At 48.0% G+C, this 11,181-nt stretch overlaps 1 protein-coding gene across 1 annotated transcript in view; it reads left to right on the top strand.

The window, feature by feature from the left end:
* The first annotated feature begins 3,040 nt into the window (after positions 1-3,040).
* GPT2 (glutamic--pyruvic transaminase 2) overlaps positions 3,041-11,181 on the top strand; it is a 28,146-nt gene continuing 20,005 nt past the window's right edge. The window contains exon 1 of the mRNA XM_065663596.1: positions 3,041-3,730. Within this exon, the coding sequence (XP_065519668.1) occupies positions 3,398-3,730 (333 nt within the window). The 5' untranslated portion in view covers positions 3,041-3,397. The remainder of the gene's footprint in view (positions 3,731-11,181) is intronic.

The following is an 11,181-nucleotide window of genomic DNA, read 5'->3' as shown; positions in this document are numbered from 1 at the left end:
TCAGAGATACTGTGGCAGTAACTGGTTGGAAACTTTCTGCTATGTCAGCTGTTTCTGGGGGGTGGATTGGGGGGTGGAACAGCAGTGTTTGGACCAAGAGCAAAGGTTTATTTGTGTTCTTGCCACAGCAAAATTTGTGGTCCCAAATTCATTAGGCTTTGATTTTTAATTGGCTATGTACCATTTCAATCTTGTTTCTAGTGAACCCTGCAACACACTCAGACCAAGATGTCTGGGAAGTGTACTTGTATATATTGAATGTAAACACTAGAATTTAAAGTAAGTTGCACATTTCAGGTGACCTGATGAAAGCTTACTTCAAAATCAGTTGGTTTTGTTTTTGTGGTAAGTATGACCTTGGGTAGTCTTACCAAATCTTTGTTTCTGAACTGCATTTTTTCAAACCTGGAAAAATTGCACCATGACACTGCTTGTTAATTTTCCATCAAAAAGCCAGATTCAGGCAACACTGAGCTTTCCAGATACATGACTGATAGCAGCTTTAAACAAAAAGTATCAAAATACGCAGGCTCTGGAAGCTGACATTTACAAAGTTAAAAAGGTTTAAAATACAGGGTAAAAATCAGTATGAAGGAGATACAGACTGCAATATGCTGTCTCTGAATTTGAGAGGCATGTATTTGACACATGGACCACTGGGTGGATAAGGAATTGGCTTACGGTTGCACTGTTGTGGTCAACATCTTGATGTCCACATGGAGATTGGCACTGTTGGTTCAACATCTTTGTGGGTGACATGTATAGTGGGATTGATGCATGCTCAGCAAGTCTGCCAATGACACCAAGCTGTGTGGTGCAGTCGACATGCTGTAGGGAAATGATGGCATAAGGAGGGACCCTGGCAGGCTTGACAGGTAGGCCCATGAGAACCTCTTGCAGTTCAACTGGCCAAGTGCAAGGTCCTGACCCTCAGTCAGGGCAATCTCAAGCAGAAAAATTTGGGATACAGGGACTGGGTGAGCAGTGTGAGAAGAAGGACTTCGGGGTGATGCTTAACAAAAAAGCTCAACATGAGCCGGCAGTGTGTGCTTCCAGCCCAGAAACCAGCAGTGTCCTGGGCTGCATGAAAAGGGGTATGGCCAGCAGGTTGAAGGAGGGGATTCTCCCCCTCTACTCTGTTCTGGTGAGAGCCCCCCTGCAGTCCTGCATCCAGCTTTGGGGGCAACCACACAAGAGGGACGTGGAGCTGTTGGAGTAAGTCCAGAGGAGGCCATGGAGATGCTGTGAGGACTGGAGCAGCTCTGCCCTGGAGCCAGGCTGAGAGAGCTGGGCTGGGTTAGCCTGGAAAAAGAGAAGGCGCCATGGAGACCTTAGAGCAGCTCCAGTGCCTAAAGAGGCTACAGGAAACCTGGAGAGGGGCTTTGGACAAGGGCCTGCAGGACAGGACAAGGGGGAATGGGTTTAACCTGCTGGAGGGGAGATTGAGATGAGCTCTTAGGCAGAAGCTCTTCCCTGTAAGGGTGCTGAGGCACTGGCACAGGGTGCCCAGAGAAGCTGTGGCTGCCCTATCCCTGGCAGTGTTCAACACCAGGTTGGATGGGGCTTGGTGCAACCTGCTCTAGTGGAAGGTGTCCCTGCCCATGGCAGGGGGTTGGAACAGGATGGTCTGTAAGGTCCCTTCCATCCCAAACCCTTCCATGGCTCTATGAAACAGTTATTGAAGCTTCAAATAAATCTGTCCTTGGAACTTGAATTTCTAACATACAGTGCTCCAGCGGGTCTTTTTGTGGGCGGACTTTTGGAGGGAAGACAAGCAGGGACACACTCTGCTCAGCCTTCACAAGCTGAGGAGTAAATAGGAAAAAGATGTTAGGACAATCTGTACAATTCCTGGGTAAAACAAGGGGATTTGGCACCACCTCCAAACAGTCCCTTCAGCACAAACCCCATCCCATTTCTATTAGTTTAACTATGATTTGACTGAAGGTCTGAAGTAGCAATTATTTTTAAATTGGCACAGAGCAGAGCTGAAATACTCCACTTGGGAATAGAATAGGGACTGGAACAAATTACTTGTGAAACTGAACAGCATGGCAAGCATAAACTCATTCGAAATAATAGTAAAGACAGAAAAAAGACTGAAGATATGATTGTATGGGACAAAATAGAATCAAACATGGCAAAACCAGCTTGCTTTCTCTTCATCAACAAAGGAAGATACCAAACCACACAGAACAGAACCCAAGTCTCAGACCATCTAATTTAGGTACCTAAAATAGAAGTTGTTTTTCTATATTCTCTAAGCATGTAGACAGAGTAAAAAGAAAGAAGGTTCTGCAAAACCAGTTCATAAATAAACATGATTTACAGCCCAGGCTCTTGCTCGGGGAGGTAACATGAGGTCACAAGAATATTCCTGAGTGAATGATCCCTTTTTCCACCCACTAAGCACAAACAAGGAGTGTCTTCTGGGCACCCAGGACGGGCAGATGGGCCTCCCCCCTCTCCGGGGCTGCAAAGAGAGAGCCTTTACTCCCCTGTATCCTGACTTCTGCTACTTTCATTTGATGGCACATCTCCAAGCATTTGCTATGAAAGGTGGGCTGAACCCCAAAGGTAAAAACATTTTCATCATCCGGAAACGACGAGGGAGCCGTGAGAGAGGAGCGGGTGGTTTCTGCGGGAGAGAGGATGGGCAGGTAGAGGGACAGCCGAAGGACGGGGATGCTTGCTCGGCCCTGGCTCGCTCCCAGCTGCAGATGACCCTGCGCGGCCCCGCCGCTGCCGCTACGGAACGCGAACCCGCGGGCACGGGCAACCCTCGGGGCAACGCGGCCATCTCAAACTGCGGGGCAGCGACGCGAGCCCCGAGAAGGGCAGAGCCCGGTGCCGGGCGGGCGGCGCCAGCGGCGCAGCGGCAGCCATACGCTCCCGCCCGGAACGCCCCGGGCTCGCCCCCTCCCGGGCTTCTCCAGCGCCGGGAGCGCGCGAGGACGCGGCAGGAGGGCTGCGGGCGCGGCCGTTCCCCGCCCATCACCTGACGCCGTGGGCAGGCGCAGCGCGTGGCCGCCGGGACTACAAAGCCCGCCGGGCAGCGCGGGGCTGGGAAGCCGGCGCCTCGGCGTGCGCAGGGAGCGCGGTGCAACGCGGGTCCCAGCGGCGGCAGCGGCGGCTCGGGCGCTGGGGTCGGCAGCGGTGGGCTGATGCAATAGCTGGGTCTGCGGTTACCGCGGCGGCACCGCAGCACTGCGGGACCAGCTGTCTCTACTGCGACCAAGTTTGTGGGATCCGAACATGCGGAGATCGAGCGTGTTGGCGTGACTGTGCCGGCGCCTCGCGTTGCTCTGACCGCTTTCCTCGCCCGCCCCGATTGCAGATCGCACCGACCAGGGGCACCAGCATCCTCAACCGCGCGTGGGGAGCTACCCAAAGGGCTATGCACCGGTTTGTGCTGGCTGCCAGACAAGCGGCGGCAAGCCTAGGCTGCCGGAAGCCGGGGAGCGGTGGGAAGAACACGGCTCTGCGATGCGCCACTTCGCTGGCGGCGGACCGGCCCCCGCGGGGTCCCCGGCTCCCGCGGCCGGTGCGGGAGGGGACGGTGCGCTGGAGCAGCGCTGCCAAGGCCTCTGCGGTGAAGATCAGTGAGAAGGCGAGCAGGGAGAAAATACTGACGCTGGAGTCCATGAACCCGCTGGTGAAGGCTCTGGAGTACGCGGTGCGAGGGCCCATCGTCCTCAAAGCCGGCGAGATCGAGAAGGAGCTGCGGAAGGTGAGGCGGGGCCGGGCGGGGTAGGGCGCCCGGCCCCCCCCCCGCCCTTTCCCGCAGCGAACGCGCCGCCGCCCGCGCGGGCCCCGCCCCCAGCACTTGGTCGCCGCTGCGTCTGATTGGGGCGCCGGGGGCTCGGCGGGGTCGTTGGCACCCGGCAGGGCCCGCGGGGGCCCCGGGAAGGCGGCAGCGGGGGGAGATGCAGGGGGCGGCGGCTCTGGCGGGGCGCTGCCTCGTGCCAAGTTAGCGCCTCGCAGGCCACGCACAGCGCCCGTCCTGCCCCCTCCGTGCCCGAGGCACGTGGGCCGGCCCCCGACCCTCCCCGGGCAGGCGCCGTTCCCTCCCCTGCGGGGCGCTCGTGGGGTGGGTGGGGGTGGTGGTGGGGGGAAGAGAAGCCCAACGCGGAGCAGCCCGCCCTCGGGGCGCTGCTGACCCGGTGTCACGAGCTGCATCCGGCAAACACCCCCACAATGCAATGTTTACATTTCTTCAGCTGCTCTGACCCTTCGGTCAGAGCAGTCCCACGTACACCGCTTGTACAGGAGAGTGACCAACAAGCTTCTGTCCCTGAGGTGCTCAAAAACCGTGTAGGTGAAGCCCTCAGTAATGGGGTTTTGTGGTGGCCTTGGCAGTGCTGGGGGAACCATTGGGCTTGATCTTAAAGGTCTTTCCCAACCTGGCTGATTCTGTGATTCCATGACAGAGCCCTTAAAACATCCACAAGTATTTCAGAGGTGCTGCCTGATACAAGATGCTCCTGAGGGTCTTGGCCAGAAAGTACTAAATAAAGCAAATCAGTCAGTGCTTATATTCTGTTCTTCAGATTTTTTTCTTTACACCAGCATTGGCGAAGCCCAAACCTTAGCAATGCAGGCATGGCTTTGGGCTTGTGCTGTCAGTACCATCACCTAACCTGGCAGCGCAAGAACTCACGGGATTTTGGTTTGAACAAAGCTTCTGGCAAGCTGATTTTCTATGATTGCTAACATTCCCTGCCTTCACTGTTTCAGAAAACCTTGCTACTGCAAGACCATTTTCATAACTGTATGTAAAGTGCTTTAAGCAAAAGCAGTGCCATAGCAATACTAATGAGTTTATTTTAATTCTTTGGTCTTTGTGCTTCTTGGTTCCTCTTGGTTTAGAAGGTGAAGCATGTTGTCAGCTCACTACGTATTACATACATCAGTTACTTTTGTCTAACTTAGTAATTAATTAGAAACAGCTTTTTTAGAATTCTACTTAAAAACTTCAGAGTGGTGATGGAGATTTCATTTCAGAACATTTGATTTTTGCCTTAAAACTTGTTTATAAAGGTGTCATTGTCTTTATACAACTAGGTTCCCTAGTGGATGAATTTTCCGCAGTATGAAATCCTCCCATGTTCTTGCTGAGTATATTTGATTTCAAGTTAACCTCACCAGGCAAGAAATAGTACTTGACAAAACAAATATAATACGATCTCCACCAGCTCCTCCCAACTTCCCTGTTTACTTCAGTTACCAGCTGAGTCACTGCAAAGACAATAAATAAGCTTCTGTGCACTTTTTAATAATTGCAAGAACAAGTCATTGCCAGTTGCTTTACTAAAAGATGATTATGGCAGTTTTGTGCCCACTTACCTGGCATTTTCCATTTGAAAGTTGTTATTTTGTGAACCATTCTTGTGGGATAATGGTAGCCAACAGCTACCAGCACTCAGACATGTGACTATGCTTGGCGGTGACTAACCTGACCAAAACCTTCCTGGCTGGCAGGGAAGGAGGACAGTACTGCTGTAAAAGTTAAGATGATGGATCTGTAGAGAGCACTAATCAACTTAATGAAACAGCTTGAAGACTTTTCTTCCAAACTGCTCAAGATAGTCATTCCCCTTTGCCTTTCTGATATACTGTTACTCCTACTGTTTAATCAAACTGTCTGGTGAAGTATACAGCCTTGAGGAGTACCTGGGTTCCTTACAACTGAAATACTGTAGATTATCTAAATGTCCGTATTTTAGTCTAAACCTGACATCTGTGTGATTACAGGTAAGTAAGTGCCACTTATTTGGTTACTTTTAACTGAAACTGGGCAACTACTTTATTTCATCCCTCTCAACCTTAAGCTCATAGAGTTAATGTCAGTCACTGCCAGCAGAACTAACGCTGCCTGATAAAGATGCTGAAGTGGTTGTCAGAGAGAAGTGATGCTACACAGCATCTTTAGATCCATGTTTACTCTTCACTGACAGCAAAACTGATGCCCCATAGCAACTCTACCGCATAGGATGGGGAAGGAGATCTCAGGCATGAAAGCATGGAATCCACTGCCATGACTGCTGGTAGCAAGAGCTGGCAGAGGTGAAATGATAGTAAATCTGCATTTGTCCTGTTCTTCCGAGGTGCCTAGGTGCCTTTGGATCATTTGTTCCCAAACTAAAGGCATCTGAAATACAAACATTGTCTAATTGGATACAGTAGAGGCTCTTCCTGTTTACACTTGGTTCAATTCAGTTAGGTGTAATTCATGTGTAACTTACAACAGCTTGTCATGCAGGCTATATAAGTTACTTGAAGCTGTTTGCACAGTGTAAACTTTCATCTTTGGTTCTGCTGTCTCGGATTCTAAATAGAATAACAGAGGAGCTGCTGTTTGGGACTTGCTTCTTTCCTATATTACCTGCATATGGTTACAAAAGGAGCTCTAACTCCACAGTGCACAGAGAATAAGGACTAAAATGTTACTTGAGAAGTTGCTGACTAGGAAATTGAAGGGATAGTTCTTAAAAAAGTAAATAAAATTGAAGCATTGATTTTGAGTAGTGAGCTCAGGATTAAGGCAATGTAGGTGACAAGTTAGAATACTCTATTAAAGCAGACTAAGGTTAATTGCTCAGGAGTAGAGATGAGGCATCCTGTACTTGGACCTCATGAGTTTTGTTGGCCTGTAACCTATACTCATGTAGGGGGAAAATGAAGGTTTTGATCTACATTAAGTTTTTCCAGCTGGAAATTTTCATGCCAAAGCATTACTTGAATCACTTCCCTGAACGTTTTTGTTACAATTTTAAAATTTCATTACTGTGAAAACTTGATTTCTCTTCCCCTTTGCTAACAGTAATAATCAGATGATTCTGGTTTACTAAGGTGATAGTATATACAGATATTTTCCTTGCATTTTCTAGAAACTTTTTAAAGTAAGCTAGAGCACAGACATATAGAATCATAGAATCATAGCATAGTTATGGTTGGAAATGACCTTATGAACATTTAGTTCCAACCCCACTGCCATGGGCAGGGACACCTCACACTAAACCACCCCACCCAAGGCTTCATCCAACCTGGCCTTGAACACTGCCAGGGATGGAGCAGTCACAGCCTCCCTGGGCAACCGATTCCAGTGCCTCACCAACCTCACAGGAAAGAATTTCCCCCTTATATCCAATCTAAACTTCCCCTGTTTCAGTTTGAACCCGTTACCCCTTGTCCTGTCACTACAGACCCTGACGAAGAGTCCATCCACAGCATCCCTATAGGCCCCCTTCAGGTACTGGAAGGCTGCTATGAGGTCTCCACGCAGCCTTCTCTTCTCCAGGCTGAACAGCCCCAACTTCCTCAGCCTACATTCATACAGGAGGTGCTCCAGTCCCCTGATCATCCTCGTGGCCCTCCTCTGGACTTGTTCCAACAGTTCCATGTCCTTTTTATGTTGAGGACACCAGAACTGCACACAATGCTCCATGTGAGGTCTCACAAGAGCAGAGTAGAGGGGCAAAATCACCTCCTTCAACCTGCTGGTCACGCTCCTTTTGATGCAGCCCAGGTTACGGTTGGCTTTCTGGGCTGCGAGCGCACACTGAAGCTGGCTCATGTTCATTTTCTCATCGACCAGTACCCCCAAGTCCTTCTCTGCAGGGCTGCTCTGAATCTCTTCTCTGCTCAACCTGTAGCTGTTCCTGGGATTGCTCCGACCCAGGTGTAGGACCTTGCACTTGGCATTGTTGAACTTCATGAGGTTGGCATCAGCCCACCTTACAAGCGTGTCAAGGTCCCTCTGGATGGCATCCCTTCCCTCCAGCTTATTATGAACTGAACCACACAGCTTGGTGTCATCGGCAAACTTGCTGAGGGCGCACTCAATCCCACTGTCCATGTCAGCAGCAAAGATGTTGAACAAGACAGGTCCCAACACCGACCCCTTAGGGACACCACTCGTTACCGGTCTCCAGCCGGACATTGAGCCATTGACCACAACACTTTGTGTGCAGCCATCCAGCCAGTTCTTTATCCACCGAGTGGTCCACCTGTCAAATTGGTATCTCTCCAATTTAGAGACAAGGATGTCTTGTGGGACAGTGTTGAATGCTTTGCACAAGTCCAGGTAGATGACATCAGATGCTCTACCCCTGTCCATCAGTTCTGTAGCCCCATCATAGAAGGCCACCAAATTGGTCAGGCAGGATTTCCCCTTAGTGAAGCCATGCTGGCTGTCACCAAGCACCTTGTTGTTTTTCATGTGCCTTAGCATGCTGTCCAGGAGAATGTGCTCCAAGATTTTGCCAGGCACAGAGGTGAGACTGACTGGTCTGTAATTCCCCGGCTCTTCCATTTTCCCCTTCTTCAAAATGGGGGTTATATTTCCCTTTTTCCAGTCATCGGGAACTTCACCTGACTGCCAGGATTTTTCAAATATGATGGCCAGTGGCTTAGCAACTTCATTCGCCAGCTCCTTCAGGACCCGCAGATGGATTTCATCAGGTCCCACGGACTTGTGCATGTTCAGATTTTTAGGATGGTTTCAAACCAGATCCTCTCCTACAGTGGGCCCAAGGTCTTCATTCTCACAGTCCCTGCGTCTGCCTTCTAAGAACTGGGTGGTGCAGTCAGAGCCTTTGCCAGTGAAGACCGAGGCAAAGAAGTCATTCAGAACCTCAGCCTTCTCCAAATCCTGTGTAGCCAGTTCTCCCAAAAGCTTCCTCAGGGGGCCTATGTTGTCCCTAGTCCGTTTTTTATTTGCTGCGTACCTGTAGAATCCCTTCCTGTTATCCTTAACATCCCTGGCTAGGTTTAATTCTAAGTGCCTTAGCCTTCCTAACCTGGTCCCTAGCTTCCCGGACAACATCCCTGTACTCTACCCAGGCCGCCTGTCCTTGCTTCCATTTTTTATAAGCCTCTTTTTTTCTTTGAATTTTCCTCAGCAGCTCCTTATCCATCCAAGGAGGTCTCCTGGCCCTTCTGCCGCACTTCCTTCTAGTTGGGATGCAGCACTCCTGAGCTTGCAGCAGGTGATCCTTGAATATCAACCAACAGTCTTGGGCCCCCCTGCCCTCCAGGCCTATATCCCGTGGAACCTTACTAAGCAGGCTCCTGAAGAGGCCAAAGTCTGCTCTTTTGAAGTCCAGGGCAGTGAGCTTGCTGCATGCTCTTCTCACTGTTGGGAGGATCTCAAATTCAACCATCTCATGATCGCTGCATCCAAGGCTGTCCTGGAGCGTCACATTTCCATAGCTTAATAAATAATTATATTCTCAATAGAACTTGAATGATGATGTTTTGTTTTGTTGTTTTTTTTTTTTTTACCCGTTTGTTTTAGATTTGCTGACAGATGGCCGCCATATCAAGTATTGACTTTAATTACATTTCAGATTAGAAATTTTAGCCTGAACATGAATTCAATGCAAGAAAGTCACCTTTGGATTGAGCATTTCTTTCTACTTAATCAGTGATAACAAGCTAGCTTTGTCTTTACATGGGCAGCACACATACCTGGTTTGTTACTTTTTCATTCATGCTAATTTTAAGTGACTTGCTATGTAAAGTCCCTTCTTATCTGTTACACTGACATCTCTCTCCACTTATACTTTCCTTTTGTCCCCATTTCCTATTTGGCTTTTACATAATTTCAAGTTCTATGTCAGGTTAAGTTGGCTTGCACATACTTCCAAGGCATGTGCATATTAAACAGGATTTATAAGTCAGCTTGTGTAACGCTGAAAACTGTGCCTGGCTTAGTGTAAGTCACATAACATTAGGTCCCTGTTCAAAACTAAAGTTACTGAAGCAAAGATACAGGACAGAAAGGGGTAGAGGGGTGGAATGTATGCAGAGATACACTGGTAGCATCTAGAAAGTTCCTTCAGATCAGCACAGGTGGTTACAATATTCCACCACAGTCTGAACTTAGGTGCCTTTCCTGCCCAGTTAAGGTGTCTCTACACACTGAAGCCCTTTTTTTTTTGCTGAACAGCCGCTGTAGTCTGACTTACTTTGCTGTACACTCATCTCCTGTGCTCATGTTTTTAATTTGTGTTACTATTGCAAATAGATTTCTATTGCATGTTTACTCTTAAAGTCACTGGTTCACTCCCTATATTTCTGTTTAGATAATAAAACTACCCGAGTCCCTTTTACTTATGTAGCTCTAGCAGCTTTTGCGAAAGTGTTTTGGTTAAACCGCTGCAGACTGGGTTTTTTTTATTTTTTTTTTTAATTTTGTTTTTTACTATTTCTTCAGGCTTTTAAATTGAATAGAACAAAATCTGACTTAGAATTCATTGTAAGTATTAGTTGACCATGTCCCTGAGAGTTGTGGAAAGATAAAACACAGTTTAGAGCATAACATGCAGAAATATAATTTGACATGCGAGAGAAAGATACAAGATTGACTGGTACACCCAGTAATGAAAGTTTAAATTGTTATACCATAATTTCCTGCCTTGAATACGTGCCTGCACGCATGCTAAGAAAATATCTTCCAGGCAAGAGCTATGACCTCATTAAGACAGAGTTGTTCCTCAGTGGCCTGTACATGTTGCATGTGGAAGAGAATCTGTAGTAAACCCCATATTTTTTAGCAGTGTGAAACTACTGCAGACGAAGATGAGGAAAATCAGTTACAAGTGTACAGTTGCCAAAATCATACGTTCAAAAGCACACAGTCCACAAGATCCAGATACTTAATTTTTTCGAGTTGAATACAGTAACAGAATCTATTCCAAAACAGCACTTTTCCCATAGGTTTTCAAGTTAAGGGGATCCTAATGTGTAATCTCATTCTAATGACCATTATTTTGATGCTGACATTTGCAGTCACATTAAAATCAAGGGCTCTATTCATATAGGCAAAACTTTAAATGTAAATGCACTCTTAACTCCGTAGAAAGCAGAAGTAACTTGAGGACTAGAGTCTTGTTTCAAAATCCCTGAATCAGGTCTGCCGATTAACAGTCAGCTCTACTGATTTTCTCATTTGATGTTAGGGGGCCTGCAAGTCATCACTGCCATTTCAAGTCAAAATCCAGAATGTGCCTTCTCCTTTGTTCCAGTAACAGCTCATGTCAGCTTGAATTACACATGCGTAACACAAACTCAAAGCCTTACTCTGCCGTAAGCAGGTCAGGTTTATTTTTTCTGCTGTGAGCTGTTTTAATAAAAAGATTGGAATGCTAATTCAGGCCTTCAAGCTCCTATTAGTTC

This window comes from Lathamus discolor, chromosome Z (assembly GCF_037157495.1).
Source record: "Lathamus discolor isolate bLatDis1 chromosome Z, bLatDis1.hap1, whole genome shotgun sequence".
In the NCBI taxonomy this organism is placed as follows: Eukaryota; Metazoa; Chordata; class Aves; order Psittaciformes; family Psittacidae; genus Lathamus; species Lathamus discolor.
Note: the sequence above shows the minus strand (reverse complement) of the source record. Positions and strands in the feature narration are given on the sequence as shown.